This window comes from Epinephelus lanceolatus, chromosome 7, assembly GCF_041903045.1.
Source record: "Epinephelus lanceolatus isolate andai-2023 chromosome 7, ASM4190304v1, whole genome shotgun sequence".
Taxonomy (NCBI): Eukaryota; Metazoa; Chordata; class Actinopteri; order Perciformes; family Serranidae; genus Epinephelus; species Epinephelus lanceolatus.
The window spans coordinates 12,838,927-12,857,759 of record NC_135740.1 but is presented as its reverse complement, the minus strand read 5'-3'; the positions used below and the strand labels follow the sequence as shown (position 1 = coordinate 12,857,759).

Below are 18,833 nucleotides of genomic sequence, written 5' to 3'. Positions count from 1 at the left end.
TAGTTGCTACTTACACATCCATCAGATAGAGGTCCTATACATATTTAAGAAATATGCACATTACCTTTTAATATGTCACATATATCATATTAAAGTCTTAGTAATACAATTCGGTTTTTTAGCAGATTATCTTGATGCCAACCCCACATTTAAACTACAATTAAAAATCTGTGAATATTTTTGGAGAGCAGTATTCACCTGGGTCATGTTATTGGTCGCTTGGCAAATTTAAGTCCAAAGTCCATTCTCTTTTAGGCTCTGTTTTTGGTCTCCACCAACTTCTGAGGGAAAACTACTATTTTCACCAGCCAGTCCTTAAATGTGTGTGCTTGCTGTGTACAGCTGAACAGTGTGTCTATGGTGGGTGTTTTAGAGTATTTTATTGAACACTGTTTCTGCTTCTGGAAACAAGGTTGATGAGAGTGGTGAGAATGCACCAGAACAGTACAGTGGGGCATAAACAATGTGAGATGGGTGATAATTGTCTGTGGGTATGTCACTTCAAGCGACCCCTTTCACAAAAGTCACCTGATCCATTTGTAATACCAACATATTGATCTGTGCAGCTTTAATAAGTAGCCATAGGACTTCTGTAGTATAGATTTACCAAGGGACAAGGGGCCAGCTGCACAAAGCGCCTTAAGTTTGTTCCTTAAGTATGACACTTAAGGCTTACTCGAAATACCTGACTGGAAAGATCCTGTTGCATAAAACTGCAGAGCCATCAATAATTGTAAAGGGGCTGGAGGAGGGCAGCTTTAGAAACTTGAGTGATCCAACTGCAGGCGGTCACAATCATAAATTGACTTCTGGTAAGAATTAAAGTGCAAAATCAGTCGCTCATCATTAAGCATGTCCATCAGGTTCTCCTGGTCGTGGAATACTCAAATCCAGACGTCTTAATCTTTCTCATTTATCTCCATAAACTCAACCATGTTACAGTTAAGATGGAGTCAGAGGTACTTTACGTTTTGTCCTTACTTACTGTGCAGTGGTTTAACAAACTTTTAGCAGTTCCTTAAGTATAAGACGAAGATAAGGAGAATAACTTAAATCCTGAAGTAATCATTTTAAGAAAACCTTAGGGAGACTTGAGGATGTTTTTTCCAGTTGTTTTTTTTTTTTTTCAAGAAAACCTTTACTTGAAGACTTGAGATCAAGCTGTACTCATGCACTGTTAGTATATTTAGGCTGACCTACAAAAAGTAATGCGCCAGAATTCATATCTAAACCATGTGATCATGAGCCTGTAATTTATAGATAACTGACATGATCTGGAAGGCTGCAATCACATGACCAGTGGACTAATGGAAGTAAAGAGAAAGAAGAATAAAGAACAAATGTCTGTGCAAGGAGGCAGGTTTGGGTGGTGAATGGGTCAAACGACACAGGACTTTCCCCCAGGAGACCGTATTCTGTCTATGTGAAACCAAGTGAAATTTGACTTTGAACTAGTAACTCTGAGTTATTTTAAGGTACATCCTCACCTTGTTTGCCTTCTCCGTCGGTCACTTTCCTTCTTTGCTAATAGACCTTCAGCCGAACGTCCAGACTTTTTCTTTGTGGTAGGATCCACTTCTGAACCATGTCTCGGCCGCTTCTCCGCCATGTTGCTTTCTCTTTCTACCTGCGCTCTACCTCTTGCTATGACACTCTCCGCTCTTCCTCCCCCTCCCTTCTTGTTGTGAGGAAGCATTTCCTGTGCGCCAGCGCGGGAATGTTGCTGGTCGACATGCAAACTAAAAATGACATATTTTGAAAAATACCGCGAGATGGTAGAGGAGCCGATCGGCTTAATCAGCATTGTGTCATCTCCTCTAGTAGTGGCATGGGTGAAACGGACATTTACGGACCTGTAGAAGTTACGCACTATAGCTTTAAGTATGTAACTTTATGTTAGGTATGCAACATGACAACACCATATGTGAGATTCTAATTTGTTAGATATCATATGAACTGTTGTATGAAGGTACGTTGATAACAGATCTGCTGGTTATGAGTAAAACCCTAATTTTTCAGTGAACATAGTTGACCGAACGCTCTGAGTGACAAAAGCTAAATTCATTTGAACAAGGTGATATTAAATCATAGATGACCTCTCAAATGGGACAGGATATTCAAAATTTGAAATGACTCCTCACTGACTGCAGACTTTGTGTTAGAGAACAAAATGCAAGCTAATTGGGCTTACTTTGAAATCATATTACATGGTTTATGTGGAAAAGTTTTATTTAATTTTTTATCAGGCAGAAAGAACAGTTTCTTGTGTGTGTGACATCAGTGAACTAATTCTGTTCTGGTGTTGTGGGTGGAGATGATTCAGAGGTTCAGCTATCATTTCTCTGGACACATCATTTGTGGGCACTGAAGTGATTTCCCATCAGTGACCAAACCAAAACCAAAAGAGTATTTTGGTTTGAAAGGGCAAATCTACAGTGAAACAGATGAATCAGTGGAGAATAATGCAGCTCAAGTTTAGGCTAAAAGCAGGGGACATCATTATCTATAAGCCCCAGGAACCTCTAAAGTGGAAAGAGACAAGTTTTTAATTTTTCCCTCTCTAGAGTTTCCAAGTGGTACTATTGTTAGTGCCGCTTTCAATTTCCCTCAGAGATTAGCAACTACCACAGTTTCCACAGTTGATTCGGTTGTTCCACCATCTGCCATTTCTGCTACTGGGGATAGAACTGCAAAGAACTCACATCAATACTCTTTGGTAAGTGGAGAAAGCTACCGATAGCTACCATGGAAAACAAAAGTTTCCTGTTTTAACTGTGCAAAACATAACAACATATCTAGTAGCAGACAGCACTGCACAGGCTTATAGGGAACCAGTCTAAATGCTGATGATGTCATTATTCTATAGCCATTACACTGTACAGTCAGCTTTACTTCATAATGATAAGTTAAAGGCAAAAATTTGTCTATTTCTACTTTAAAGCAACAGTTCTGAGGTTTGTTTGGTTTCACGACTTGCACTTTGGACAAACTTCATTTTTCAGATTGTCCCTGTGGAAACAACACCAACACAAATAACAAGCACCCCAGGGAACGAGACTGCAGTATAACATTTTGTAGATTTTACACCATGTAGCGTGGAGGGTGCTACTTTGTCCTCTCACTGCTGCCGTAGTGTGAGTTTGTCAAAGGGGCCCTGATGGTGCTGTCATCTTCGTTACAACTGATTTCACACACATAACCTCTCTGTCTGCATTTTAGTCTTGCATCCTCTTAAGTTCTCACACACGCGCTGACACTCACACACAGAGCTGGTTAAAGTGCGAAGGTGTCAGGATTGGTCTACGGCTGTCCGAAATGCAAGCTGCTCTTCTTTTCATTGAATACACCAAGCACACACACATTTGTTAATGTACAGATTTGTGCGTCGACTTTTGAGAATAAAAATGCTGTTTTTACATGAATACAGTTAGGCGAGTAAAAATGAAAAAGGAAATCTGAAAGGTAAAATCCATTTGGTATCTTTTCATAAAAGCAGAGCAGGTTGTTCTATCATCTTCTTATCACACCGTTGGATTGCAAGGCACATATTTCTGATGTCACCTGAAAACCCTTTATTTCCACCTGACCTGGTCCCAATTCACTTTCATCTGACTTGCAGCGACCACAGTGGAAAATGTCAAAAGAAACTACATTTCACACAGTAATGATGGAACCTTCTCTCTCAGTAACCCCTGTACTTTTTTGTAGATTTGATAGAAGACTAAAAAAAAGTTTTGTGATTTTAAAAAAGAACAATCTGATGAACTGACTGACTTTAGAAAATCTGTGACTGTACAAGAGCAGACCTTGTGAGACCAGAAAAAAATTGTGTGTTGAAAGTTAACAGCATTGCATTTTTGACAAGTCACAAGTGTTATTGTGCAGTGGGTTTTGTTACTGCAGGGTAATGAGCAAGGATACAGAGTACTGATCCTATACCAGTGCTCACTTTTTCTAAATTTACAAATCTGTATACCTACCTCTTTAGTACGCATGATGATATATTTTGTAAAGTAACATGAGGCACAGAATTGGTGTGGCACAAGTCAGTGACCCGCTCATTAAATGGGTTGCCAGATTGTGATAGCTGCAGAGGAAAAGCGTCGTCCCAGCGCTATCCGTCACAAATTCTAGCCGACCAATGGAGAAGCAAAACCAGAATCAACATCAGTTCAGCTTTTGATCGTTGGTGTCAGCGGAAGGCACAAAAAGGGCTAAGAAGCCACGCAGAGGTTGCCACTTTCCTTCTGGACAGGTAAGCTAATGTTTGGGTACTGCTGAGGTGCCCTTGAGCAAGGCACCGAACCCCCCAACCGCTTTGGGCGCCTGACCAAGGCAGTACCCTCACTCTGACATCTCTCCACTTTGTGCAAGTATAGGTCCTGTTTGTGCATGTGTGTGTCTTTCGGACCTGTGTGTTAATGACAAAAGAGTGAAAAAATTGAATTTCCCCTCAATAATTAATAAAGTATATAAAATTAAATGAATTAACTAACACAGCTAATGTTAGCTAATGTTAGCTAACTTGGCTAGCTGTCTCCAGTGTCTGTCGTTTACAAACCTGGCAACCTGTAGAATTGAAGAGTGGAGCAAGAGCGGGCGAGTGTATAAATAAAATAAGAATCAACCAGCCACCCTCCTCCCCTTCATAGGTAATGAACAGTCCCTAAAGTGCGGTGAGGTTTGTGGGCCATGAACAGCTCGTTTCTCCTCTGACACGTCACATACCTGTGTTCGGCTGGCTCGGCTGTTCAGGTACTTCTGGGCAGTCATGACACCAAGAAGAGGATATTATTGGAACCGACTTCTCTGTCCCCCGGTAAGCCGATGGCCGCCGTATTTGACAGGAATACATTAACGTTACTGGCTGTGTCTGTGACCCCCGTTCAACCCACAATCGGTGGGATTCACCTTTCGTTTCTGCTGCTGGTTGAAATCTGTAGGCTGCTCGCACAGCGTGCTGAATGATTTAAGCCTATTTTGCTCGCTCAGAACTATTTTTAGTCGCAAATGTGAGTGCGGTGACGGGGGGATCGCCACACTGCCGACATTTTATTCCGCCCGTCACGGCACGCTGTTTGATTGCGTTATAAAAACGCCACTATTATTCGGCCTTGCTTTTAACTTATTCCACCGAATACCAAATGTGTGTGTTTTTTTTGCAATATTCGGCCGAATATATTCAGTTACCGAATATTCGGTGCATCCCTAGCATATATATATTTAAATAGTTAGCAAAAATGCATGTATTTGGAAAGCACTGAGCATATGACAGGGTAAGTGACACTTGGATTATACTGCACGAGTTTTCTTCAAGGATTCAAGGTAACTTGTTATAAGCAAATGATATAAAATTCTCATTTTGGGGTTGAAGCATTCCTTCAATGCACAAATCAAGCATTGCAGGCTAATATGCTTTCAGATTCTGAACAGTAAAATTACATACTGGTTTTGAGAAATGTGAAGTGCCCATATACTTCAGTTGTTTAGTCACACACACACACACTCCTTATCCCATCCACATCACTTTCTCTCAAGCAACAGTGTGTCAGCAGGGCAAAGTGTGTTTCTTATCTGCAGGGCTCCAGACCACTTACATTACTATTTAGTTGCATTCATGGAGCACCACTGCAGCCTGCATTTTTTTTCCAGCTTACAGTGAATAAATCATCCCATTTAATGATGCTGCTTTAACAGTTTAACTTAATGAGATTAACTATAGTATGAGCAGGGGAAGTGTGTGTCTTTGTATCTGCAGGGCTCCAGACGGTAACTATTAAGTCACATTTTGTGTGTGGGAAAAACAAAGTTTTCTTTATGGATTTAAGGTAATGTGTGGTAAGTAACTGATATATAAATTCTCATTTTAGGGGTGTAGTATTCCTTTACTACACACATAAAGCATTGTGGGCTAATATAATTTCAGATTCTGAACAGTAACTTTACATACTGGTTTTGAGAAATGTGAAGTGCCCATATACTTCAGTTGTTTAGTCACACACACACTCCTTATCCCATCCACATCACTTTCTCTCAAGCAACAGTGTGTCAGCAGGGCAAAGTGTGTTTCTTATCTGCAGGGCTCCAGACCACTTACATTACTATTTAGTTGCATTCATGGAGCACCACTGCAGCCTGCATTTTTTTTCCAGCTTACAGTGAATAAATCATCCCATTTAATGATGCTGCTTTAACAGTTTAACTTAATGAGATTAACTATAGCATGAGGAGAGGAAGTGTGTGTCTTTGTATCTGCAGGGCTCCAGACAGTGACATTTTGTGTCCATGGAGCACCAGTGGGACTTACAAAAACTATATTATATAATATATAAAATGGAGAGCTGTTAGTTGGTTTTTGGGCTGAATGTAATTAATGAGTAAATTATTATTCAATTATCATTGACCCGAACGTTCAAGCAAAAACACCAACACTTCGGCCCAAGAAGAGCTGGGTGCTTCAAAATAAAAGCACCAGTGGTTCTGCTTTGATTTATTTAATTATAGCAGTACTTTATTCAACTTTAACAGTAACAGTACTTTGTTTAACTTTATTATAATAGTAATGTATTTACTTTGTTAACAGCACATTACTTAATTCTATTATGACAGTAGCTACTTTATTTAACTTTATTGTAACTGTAGTTCATCTAATAATTTGTATTTTAGTAGTCTACCAGTGTTTCCCACAGGATTTTGGGAAACTATGGGGGAGGGGGGGGGGGGGGGGGGGGTATACAAAATGTACAGAAAGGTGAAATCATCCAGTTTTGAAAAAGTATTGCAATTATTTAATTTTGTCTTTAATGTTATTAAATCTTATATTATCTTTGTAATAATGTTATTACTATCCTAAAACATTCTCCAGGTCCTCTGAAACTCTGCAGGACTTATTTCCACCCTGCCCAGTAGCGGTACTGTGGCGAACGGTCCCTAACTGCGGGGAGAACGGAGCAGGCTTCCACGGAGGTCCACCGCTTTTCCCGGTCCCTCTTCTCCACACTTTGGGCTCTAGTTTCGCAGACCAGGCGAGGCGGGGGTGCAGCGCACCTGTGCTTCGCCAACTGGGTGTGGCCAGGCGGATTTTGCAAGTTTGGCACACCGTGCGCGCTGGCGCAGCTACTCCTCTTTCCCACCTCCGTCCCTCCTACCTGCGCAAGTCAGAAAGAGGGAGGAGAGAAGGCGTGGAGTGGGTTTTACACACATCACCCCAATCAAATGAGCCCCTCTCCTCACCCTTAAATGTGCCGCACGAAGGCGTAATGAGAGTTTACTCAATTCGCCATGGTGGAAGAGAACAGCAGCGTCAGACGGCCAAACTTCTCCCAGGAGGAAACTGATGTTTTGGTCTGGGAGGTCCAAGCTCGCAGTGTACGAATATACGGAACTGCAAGCAGACCTCCACGGGCTGATGATGCAAAGGTGGCCTGGGAGGAGGTCACCACAATTGTAAATCAATGTTGTGTTTCTCTTGTGCGCGCGCTCTCTCTTTCTCTCTCGCAGTTTCACTCTGTTTCTTTTCTTTTGACTTTTCTAAGGTGACAGATGCTGAATATATACTCCCTATCTGATGCTGTGGCTGTTTGTGGTTGGCTGAGAGGGATGTGAACTCACTAGTTTGCAGCTGTTTAATCAAATCAGGTTGGGTTTCCATTACGCGTGCCAAACGGTGCCAAACGGTGCCAATCCCCTTTGATCTGACATCAGATGTGACGGGACAGTCGATATAGAGATACATTTATGTGCTGATTGCAGATAGTTGCATTGAATAGTGGTTTTGTGGCTATTTATTGCATTGTTAATGTGCCTGATATTCTGGAAAACTGCCTGTGAGGTTTTGGTGATGTGTGCGCACTGTCTGCCGGTCAGCCAAACTTCGGCTTACACTGGCTGCGCTCCCCCTGCGCTGACAGTAGACCTGGTTTCAGCTGGCGAGCTTTTAGCTTCGGTGAAGCCTTTTGGCACGAAACTGTCACTGCGCCAAGCTGGATCTGTCGACACCTCCCCCTGCTGCGCCACCACACCCATCTCAGCGCACCTCCGTCTGTCAAACTACCAAACTGAGCGCACCTCGGGTTGCACTGCTCGAAACTAGCTCTGCGCGGGGTTCGCAACCCTGCGCTGTGCCGGGAAACAAGAGCCCTTTGACTTATTTCCACCCAGCCGACAGTGGGACTTAGATTTATTGTGCCGACAGTGGCTTGGAAAACCACCCATAATCATGTCACACAGGGAAGAGGGAAGGCGGCTGGAGTTCCTCCAACATTTGCGGTTAGATTATCATATTTTTTTATTGACAAAAATATAGGCTGCTTCGGCTGATTTTTTTTTATGCACACATGTGCCCCTAAATATTTTTTACAGTTTGCACACACGTATTTTTAGTGGAGTGAAATGCTCCCACTGTCGAGCGCTGGATCTGACAGCCTGAGCACATCGGCACAAAACGCTACGGCGTTCGAGATATTATTTATATCATGAGAAGTCAATACTTTCGGCAGCCTAAATCTTTTATTTAGAAACTATGGCGGGTCAAATTAAACTATGGCGGACCGCCATAGTTTCGTTAATTAATGGGAAACACTGGTCTACAATATAGGTTATAAGAGATTTCAAAATATCACAATATTTATATATATATATATATATATATATATATATATATACACACACACACATATATATATATATATATACATATACATATATACAGTACAAGTCAAAAGTTTGGACACACCTTCTCATTCAATGCGTTTTCTTTATTTTCATGACTATTTACATTGTAGATTCTCACTGAAGGCATCAAAACTATGAATGAACACATGTGGAGTTATGTACTTAACAAAAAAAGGTGAAATAACTGAAAATATGTTTTATATTCTAATTTCTTCAAAATAGCCACCCTTTGCTCTGATTACTGCTTTGCACACTCTTGGCATTCTCTCCATGAGCTTCAAGAGGTAGTCACCTGAAATGGTTTCCACTTCACAGGTGTGCCTTATCAGGGTTAATTAGTGGAATTTCTTGCTTTATCAATGGGGTTGGGACCATCAGTTGTGTTGTGCAGAAGTCAGGTTAATACACAGCCGACAGCCCTATTGGACAACTGTTAAAATTCATATTATGGCAAGAACCAATCAGCTAACTAAAGAAAAACGAGTGGCCATCATTACTTTAAGAAATGAAGGTCAGTCAGTCCGGAAAATTGCAAAAACTTTAAATGTGTCCCCAAGTGGAGTCGCAAAAACCATCAAGCGCTACAATGAAACTGGCACACATGAGGACCGACCCAGGAAAGGAAGACCAAGAGTCACCTCTGCTTCTGAGGATAAGTTCATCCGAGTCACCAGCCTCAGAAATGGCAAGTTAACAGCAGCTCAGATCAGAGACCAGATGAATGCCACACAGAGTTCTAGCAGCAGACCCATCTCTAGAACAACTGTTAAGAGGAGACTGCGCCAATCAGGCCTTCATGGTCAAATAGCTGCTAGGAAACCACTGCTAAGGAGAGGCAACAAGCAGAAGAGATTTGTTTGGGCCAAGAAACACAAGGAATGGACATTAGACCAGTGGAAATCTGTGCTTTGGTCTGATGAGTCCAAATTTGAGATCTTTGGTTCCAACCGCCGTGTCTTTGTGAGACGCAGAAAAGGTGAACGGATGGATTCCACATGCCTGGTTCCCACTGTGAAGCATGGAGGAGGAGGTGTGATGGTGTGGGGGTGTTTTGCTGGTGACACTGTTGGGGATTTATTCAAAATTGAAGGCACACTGAACCAGCATGGCTACCACAGCATCCTGCAGCGACATGCCATCCCATCCGGTTTGCGTTTAGTTGGACGATCATTTATTTTTCAACAGGACAATGACCCCAAACACACCTCCAGGCTGTGTAAGGGCTATTTGACCAAGAAGGAGAGTGATGGAGTGCTGCGGCAGATGACCTGGCCTCCACAGTCACCGGACCTGAACCCAATCCAGATGGTTTTGGGTGAGCTGGACCGCAGAGTGAAGGCAAAGGGGCCAACAAGTGCTAAACACCTCTGGGAACTCCTTCAAGACTGTTGGAAAACCATTTCAGGTGACTACCTCTTGAAGCTCATGGAGAGAATGCCAAGAGTGTGCAAAGCAGTAATCAGAGCAAAGGGTGGCTATTTTGAAGAAACTAGAATATAAAACATGTTTTCAGTTATTTCACCTTTTTTTGTTAAGTACATAACTCCACATGTGTTCATTCATAGTTTTGATGCCTTCAGTGAGAATCTACAATGTAAATAGTCATGAAAATAAAGAAAACGCATTGAATGAGAAGGTGTGTCCAAACTTTTGGCCTGTACTGTATATTTATTAGGGGTGTAACGGTACACAAAAATCACGGTTCGGTACGTACCTCGGTACACAAGTCACGGTTCGTTTTTTTTTCGGTACAGTAATGAAAAAAATAGACAACTATTAAATATCTTTTACTTATTGGTAACCTTATTAAAACACACCACCACAGCAGTTAACTCTTACACAATTTTTGAATGAAACAAATATATATAAAATCCTGCTTTTTCACATTGTTTGAATGAAAATAGAAATATAAAAGTGAAAAATAAAATCCTGCTGTTTTTTTAACACATTTTTTGAATGAAAAATATAAATATAAATTTCTGCTTTAACAGTTTTTCTCAATTAATATGAAAAGTATAGTGCAGCTGGTCAGCTTTAAAGCCTTCTCAGATTCAGTTTTACTAGGAACTTACTTAGCTTTCCCACTTTGTTAAAGTGCAGTAAACAAAACATGCTTATATCTAAAGTGCAGCTTAAACAATTTTACTCAACTCCAATGGCGTTGGTTATTTCTTTAGCGCGATGGTCAGGGAAACGCTCTTTCTTTTTAAACGACGACGATATCATAGTTTGCACCAGATTGCTTTTTCTAGTCGTGCCGGTTAACGTTCAAACTCGGGTGGTGTCGCTTTAGATGCGTTACCATGTTAGACGTGTTTCCAAGTACATACCCGACCACTGTTCTGCAGTGTCGGCACACTGCTTTTGTCTTGTCAACTTGTTTATTTCCATCTTTGTATTTTACCCTGAAACCAAAGTGTTCCCAAATGGAGGACTTAAGGTTTGCGGGTGGGTCTTCAGGTTCGTCAGGCTCACTTGCCATGTTGTCAAAATGCGAGAATGCGCTGCACAAAGTGAAAGCGGAGATTTACGGGACTCGGTCCGTCACTCAATTATGTCCGTCGGGGAACTAGATATTTTAAATGGTTCGGCTCGCAAAAACGGAATTAAAATAAAACAAAATAAAATAAAATAATATCCTGCGCCCAATAATTCGGTACAGAGTCGTGCCGAACCGGAAGCCGCGTACCGAACGGTTCGACACAAATACATGTACCGTTACGGCCCTTATATATATTGTGTATTGCGATAAAGCCTAAAAATATTGCAATGTTATGTTTAAGCCATTCGCCCAGCCACATAATCAACTATGCATTATGGATCCTGGATATTTTTCTTGGCAAGTCACACCCCTACTGTGAGATTGGCTAGCACTAGCCCTGAACATGACCTCTTTGCACTAACCGTAACTGCCTCAGGCCTTCGAATGTGAACATGACAAGTAATAGCAATCACAGCACAGTCCCATGGCTTTTCCAATAAAACCAGTGGGATCCATAATAACCATAGACTGTATAAAATAATGGTCGTTGTCACCTGGAAGTCACCAATTGGTTTATGGACACCTGTTTTCAAGCCTTGACTTAGGCATTTTGGATGTCACTATCTTGGAGTTTTTTTTTTGTTTTTTTTTTGAGCCACAAGTGACCATAATAACCCTAATGCTGGCTGCTTGCTTAGTAAGCACGGTGCATTTAGAGCTATGGTTACCTGTGCTAATACTAATGCTGATACTAATTTAGTGAAGAAGAGACTTAAAACCATTTATCAAACAACAAGAAAAATTAAACATCTGACTCCCTAGAGGTTCTTTTATTATAACCAACTACTGAACAAGAGTTTTTAGGCAACCTAAATGTTACAATAAACTTTCATGAACTGAAAACACACTGAAATAGCAACAGCTGCACCGCTACACTGTGAATCTAGGGTTAAGCTATAATTACATTGCCTAACCAGTGTTGTTGCTGCTTGTCAACAATGGGTACCCGCCTGTCAATTAAAGCAATCGTGCCCTTAATTATGCATAGTTTTAAGCCTTAATAACATTCAAGCTGGTGAGTCATATGAAAATTCAACCCTTGTACAGTTTTCATGAAGGGAATAATTAGCTGTAGAGACCAATACCGTTTTTTGTACCAGGCTTTAAACATGTTTATTTCTGCTGTAAAATTGGACCCCCAAGAGCCAGCCTCAAGTGGCCATTCTTTGCGTTGCAATTTGGCCCCGGAGGTTGCTGTTTGATTAATAACACACCAACTATCCATAAACACAAACACATTGATAAACTATATTAATGAAGTCCAAACAAGACAAAAGTGTTATTTTTCTCTTTTCAGGCTCTCACTCACATTGCCCCGTCAGTCATACAAATCAGTCAGTGGTTGAACTGATCAGGGGTCAGATTAATGTTACAACAGCTCAGTGTCCCCTCTCTATGACTGAACGTGTTTAAATAGCTGGAGACAACACATTCTCACTCCGACCTCATCACATATTGACGTTTTCCACGTCCAAATACGACGTGAAACGTACCCTGGGTGTGTTGGTTGTTGACGTTCTGGGACACTGTGTCAAGTTCTCTTTTTTCAAGATACACTACTGTTTTAACAGGAAATTTAACATTAACACACAGTCTCTTTCAAAATAAACGCACAACGTCGGTTCAACACCGCAAATTGACATCAATCACACATGGTTAGGTTTAGGCAACAAAAGGAAGTGGTTAGGTTTAGGTAAAAAGAACAGGGTTTGAACACTGCTCTCTCGAGTGGAAGTCAGTGTGTGTTGGACCCATCCACCACCACTACCTCCCTCCCTCCCCTCTCGGACTTTCGACGCGTTACCTTTCATCCTTGTCCCGCTGCACTTCCCCCTGACACTGCCAGGTGCTGTTAAACTAAAACGGCAACCGGCCGAGTATCATGCCGATGTTAAAAGATGCCTTTTTTAGTTGGCTTCTGATGCCGCAAGTCACTGCCCAAGTGCCGGATTTCGATGACTTCAGAGTGGATTGTGTATGATGATGGTGAATCCATCCAAGATGAAGTTCAACAGATTAGAACTTTGTGTCCATGAAAATAAAACTGACACGTGTGTGTGTGTGTGTGTGTGTGCGTGCATGTGTGAGAGTGAGAGAGAGAGAGAGAGAGAGAGAGAGAGAACCAACAGTAAACCCCCTCACCCCCATTCATTCAAAGGAAATCTATTTCTTGTTGGTTTAAGCATTGATGAGGTAATCGCTGTTAGTATGTTATTTTCTTTTCAATGATGTTCCTTGTTACATGTTTATTGCTGTATTTATGAAAAAACAACCAATATTGCATATACAACCATAATTCTTATAACGGCTAATTAAAGAATACTTGTTTTTACACTGACATATTCTTAATTAGAAGTGTTACTCAAAAAACCTGCATTTTTACACCTAATTTGAATTTTATTCGAATACAAATACGAATACTTTTTATCCCTCAACAAATAAAAATACAAATACAAATACTGGATGCTTTGCACACCCCCATCTTACATAGGGGCATTGACGTTCATGCAAAGCATTTGAACATTTTGATGGATTTGTGATGATTTAATCGATTTAGCCTACTGTTCATCGTCTGTAATAGTAGCTATTATATTGGCAGATTTATTTAATTAAAAAACTTTTTCTTTTTTTTTTAAACTTTTTTTTTTTCCCTGTGTGTTCACAGGAATGTGTTGCACAACTGAACATGAGGCAACTTCTGTCGGTCGAAATGGATGGCCCAAATGTAAATTTTAAGCTGATGGATCTCCTTCAAAAGGAGCACGCTGAGCTACATGGAGGTGCTCAAGTCATCAATGTTGGCAGCTGTGGACTGCATACCCTCCACAACGCAATGAAGGCAGGCTTCACAGCATGGCAGCTTGAAAAACGCCTGCGAGGGATGCATTTTCTATTCCACAATGTTCCTGCCCGGAGAGAGGACTTCACCAACCTCACCAGGTCCTCTTGCTTTCCCCTTCCTTTCTGCGGCCATAGATGGATTGAAAATGTTCCAGTGGCAGAGAGAGCAATAGCAGTTTGGCCCATGCTTCAAATGTACGTGGATGCTGCAGAGAAGAAGAAGGTCCAAAAACCCAGCACGGCCTCATACGACACCATCTTGGCAGCACAAGGGGACCCTCTTATCATCCCAAAACTGCAGTTCTTTCTTGCCATATCAAGAAGCTTTAACCCCTTCTTAACCAGATACCAAACGGACGAGCCAGTGTTGCCATTTTTGGCCAAAGATTTGACCGAGCTCTTGATGGTAATTATCACTGTTAAGATTTTGATTAATTAATTAGAATTTGATTAAGCTGTATCAATTGATAGGAATGACTTGGTTACTAACTGCTTGTTGTAATTATAAGAGTTTACTGCAGCGGTTCGTGAAACGGGAGATCCTACAGGACCGAACCCCCCGGCAGCTGACCCAAATCGAGGTGTCTGAGGAGAAGAACTGGGTCTCCCTTAGAAATCTTGACATAGGCCTGGGTGCTGAGTGTGCCATCAAGGTAATTTTGTTGTAGGTTATTTGGTTTGGCTTTTTGGAGGTGTATATGTGTATTGTGATGCTTGCACAAATCAACCAGCAAATGCAATATGTTCAGTACAGTATTATTATTATCATCATAAGAAGTTTATTCAGATTTAGATTTAAAAAGTAAACATTTCCTGTCTAATTATTGACATGCATGTTCCTTAATGTTCCTTGTTAGGAGCTTCTGGGCAAACCAGGATGCAAGATAGGTGAACTTTCTGTGCTCACCTTCAGGCGAGAATGTTTGCAGTGCCTGGTTAAGGTGGTTAGGAAGCTGCAGGAAAAATGTCCCCTGAAATTCCCTGTGGTCAGGCAGATTGCTTGTTTGGATCCCACAAGAATGAACAGAGATCCTGAGTGGTGCATCACACAGATGAAGAGTATAGTACAAATGTTCGTCCAGGGAAAACAGTTGACAGGTGGCATTCCAGCTGGTAAGAAAATATTGTATAGGGACAGTAGAAATGGATAGGTTATGCAAATTGCTTAAGGTCTTGTGCTAGAAATTTCATTTGTGGTTTTCTGCCTTTTTACTCTGAGAAGCATGAAAATGTCTTGCTTTTGCCAAATTTAAATATATGCACTCGTAGCTCTATGTGGATACTATTATGTCATGCTGTGATGTATGTACACTACAAATGGATGATGAAGCAGTTGACTGGAATGTATTACTGACATGAATAATTATATCTTAACTTTCCTGTCAATATTGTAGGTGATGTCATCATTCAGCAGTTCACGTCCTTACTCTCTGTTGAGGGCAGAGATGAAGAATTTGTGTGCTTTCAACCATTGAAGCAGCGTCTGGATGTCTTTCTGCACTCCAAACTCAGCACGTCCCACCCTGAGCTGCTAAGGTTCTGCCAAAGTGTTCTCCTCCTCTCCCATGGACAAGCCACCGTAGAGAGGGGCTTCTCAGTTAACAAGGAGGTGGAAACGTGTAACCTTCTTGACGAATCTCTTGAAGCACTGAGATTAATTTGTGATGAGGTCAGCGGCTGTGGTGGCATTCTCAAAGTGCCTTTGACCAAGGAGCTCCTGGCCTCTGCTGCTTCAGCAAGGTCACAGTACAGGCTATACCTGGAGCATGAACGAAAAAAGAAAGAGAGTGCTGCACAAGGACTCAAGAGGAAAGCAGCAGAGGATGAGCTTGAGGACCTCCGGAACAAGCGCTGGGTACTCAGCAGTGTGACTGAGTCACTCCAAATAGACGCAGACAAGTTAGCTGACATGGCTGAGGGAAAGGCAGGAACGAAGATGGCCGAGCTAATCACAAAGTCTAACACTCTTCACAGAAGATTCAAAGACAAAAAAGCTGAACTGCTACAAATGGACAAAATAATAGAGGAAAAGGCCACACAGTTGAGGCACTTGTAACTCTCTCTCTCACACACACACACACACACACGGATAACCGTACACGTGGAATCAGTATTAGGAAAACAGACTTTTTTTCTGTTAGAGAATTGTGTTCCTCTGTTAATATTTTGGTGTTTGATTGCAGTTGTTGTACAATTTTATCAAATTGATGGTTAGTTATTGTGTTGCTTGGCAACAGTTACGTATTCCACATATGCAAAGGTTATGACCTATATGTCAGTTGAGATTAATAGCATGTTTGTCACAGCAGTGTGAATGGTCCGTCCTATGACAAAGGTTCAGACATCCTGGAGACACTGTCAGGATTAAATCAAAGGCTACAGATTTTAGCTTTACATCCAATAAGGGATGATTATTTTCTCAAAGGTCATGTTTCCTCATCAGTGTCAGATATTGGAACTGTTAAGCTGGCAGCTAAGGAAGCTCTTCATAACCCTCTAGTTTCTCCTTTCCTCGTCTCCTCATCCAGGCTGAGATTCTCAGTGTCCTGAGTCACAAGAACATCATTCAGTTTTATGGAGCCGTGCGGGAATCTCCCAACTACCCCCCCCTCTCAATTCATCTCTGATTTTATCTCAGTGTTGGACAGTTTTTCTCTCTCTGTTTGAACTGTGCATGTGTTAAATGTTGAATTCATTTAATTAAACATTTCTGTTTTTAACTTTTTAAACCTTTTCTGAGTTTCATTTGTCATTCTGTCTTCATTGAGATGACAGAGAATGATGGTGAAAGAAAGAGTGTAGCGCTGGAGAAGTGGTGTGTGCTCTTCCTACACATAACAATGAAATAACTTTTTGTCTTGGGTTAGGGTTAAATAACAAATAATTGTGTATAGGTCAGTGTTTTTCTTTTAGGCAAAAAAGTAACAAAGTATCTAGTAACTGTAATAATAGGTACTTGATTTGAATTGTAAGCATTACACTTACTCACTCAGAAAGTTAAGTAAGAAAATGACAGTAATCCGTTACTTTATAATTAGTTACCCCCAACACTGAAGTTCGAAAGGTTGCCACCACAGTTGCAGCTTGAAGTCGCGTTGGTATTAAAAAATATTGTGACGGTATTAAAAAGTATTAAATTCAACTTAATAATTTCTGTATAAACCCTGTGATAGCAATAACTGAATGGCAGTGGTGGGATTTGAACACACGCCTCCAGAGAGACTGGAGCCTAAATCCAGCGCCTTAGACCACTCGGCCACACTACCTCATATCTGCTAAACTTACAGCTCTTCAAGTCTAACTTATAACAGGATGGTTTTAATCCATCGTCCTGTGCTTTATGAACCAAGCATGCCTCTACTGCTCCTAAAAGCCTGACCCACAGGCTTGCACCCACAATGTAAGGTTTACATACCATAAGATTTATCAACCAAGCCAATGGGAGAGTTCCCTGGACGGCAGCTGAATATTCACAGGATCACAAGATCATATGAAAATCCATCTTGTCAGGCTTGGCTTGAAGTAATGCTTCATATGAGGAGCTATAGTGGCAGCTGCAGACAGGGTTTAGGTATGTGTGAAAAAACAAAGAGGCAAATGTTCAAAACAACAATGGCAGCTCCTAAAGAGGTTAGTGTAGATGTTGCAACAGCATCACTTATATCAGAACTGGAGAGTCATCTTTATTAAAAGAGGAACAAAGAATGACCCTGAAGGTTTGTCATAATGGAATATATATTTTTTGCTCTTTTCAAGACTAGCTGGTGATAGACAGAAGGTGCCAAGTATTGTTTGAAAGTGTCTGCCTTTGTCCAAACAGTTTCCATTGACAGCTTCTCAGATGGTTGTGTTTAACAAACTTTAGCATGTTAGGTTAAACAGGACATGCTATTGACTAAAATGGATCTGCAAGGGCAGTACTAAATTGGAAACTAATCTTTAAAAAAATAAAAAATAAAAATACTGGGAAAAATGGCCTTGGACCATTCAGCCACATGTCTCCCCTTCTGTGCCTGAGTTTTACCACTAAATAATACTGGAAACATGTTTTTGCAGAACAATATGATGTCACAGTCAAGTCAACCACTGACCCTTTGGATATAAAATATCATCACTTAATTTTATCCTCTTAGATATTTGTATGATTTTTTTTGTTATAATGACAAAAAACAGGTTTTGAGGTCACCTTTGACCTTCAAATTCCTACCGCTTTTTCCAATGACTCCAAATAGATGTTTGTGCTGAATTTGGGTAAATTCCCTCAAGGCCTTCTTGAGGTATCGCATTTATGAGAATAAGATGGGTGCAAGGTCACAGTGATCTTAACCTTTGACACCCAAAATGTAATCAGTTCATCACTGAGTCCAAGCGGACATTTGTGCCAAAGAAATTCCCTCAACGTATTCTTAAGGTTTTGCATTTAAGGGAATAAGAGGGTTGATGTCACAGTGACCTTGACCTTTGACCAGCAGCATCCAATCAATTAATCCTTGAGTGGATGTTTGTCAAGGTCAGGGTAAACTTTATTATCCCACAAGTGGGAAAATCATGTGGTCACCATTACACGTTCCATTGTTATACAGCCTACTGTATAGCATTAAAAACATAAATACAAAACATTAGGAGAAGAAAAATGAGGACAAGACAGACAAAATAGTAAGAACATTGAGGAAACATGACAAGCATGTATGAATAAATTAAAAAAAAAAGAAAAAAAGAGTGGATGTTTGTGCTGGATTTGAAAAAAAAAAGTCCTTTGAGGTGTTCTTGAGATATC

General features: G+C 40.9%; 1 protein-coding gene and 1 non-coding gene across 2 annotated transcripts; one reads left to right on the top strand and one right to left on the bottom strand.

The window, feature by feature from the left end:
- Window positions 1–7,281: 7,281 nt before the first annotated feature.
- Window positions 7,282–16,239, top strand: LOC117261465 (uncharacterized). The gene is made up of 5 exons (XM_078169614.1): window positions 7,282–7,302; window positions 13,815–14,462; window positions 14,566–14,709; window positions 14,917–15,169; window positions 15,451–16,239. Exons 1-5 carry the CDS (start codon window positions 7,282–7,284, stop codon window positions 16,110–16,112), a joined length of 1,728 nt encoding a protein of 575 aa, XP_078025740.1. The 3' UTR covers window positions 16,113–16,239.
- Window positions 16,240–17,240: 1,001 nt separating this feature from the next.
- On the bottom strand, window positions 17,241–17,322 carry trnal-uag (transfer RNA leucine (anticodon UAG)). Its single transcript has one exon. It is a non-coding gene; the product is annotated as a tRNA-Leu (tRNA).
- Window positions 17,323–18,833: the final 1,511 nt, after the last annotated feature.

What these genes read in the sequence shown, in the direction of transcription:
- LOC117261465 (XM_078169614.1), top strand. Translation starts at nt 7,282, where the DNA reads ATGGTGGAAGAGAACAGCAGC. An exon ending in ATTTGACCGAGCTCTTGATG is followed by an intron (nt 14,463 to 14,565) that starts GTAATTATCACT and finishes TGTAATTATAAG; the next exon opens with AGTTTACTGCAGCGGTTCGT. An exon ending in GACAGGTGGCATTCCAGCTG is followed by an intron (nt 15,170 to 15,450) that starts GTAAGAAAATAT and finishes TCAATATTGTAG; the next exon opens with GTGATGTCATCATTCAGCAG.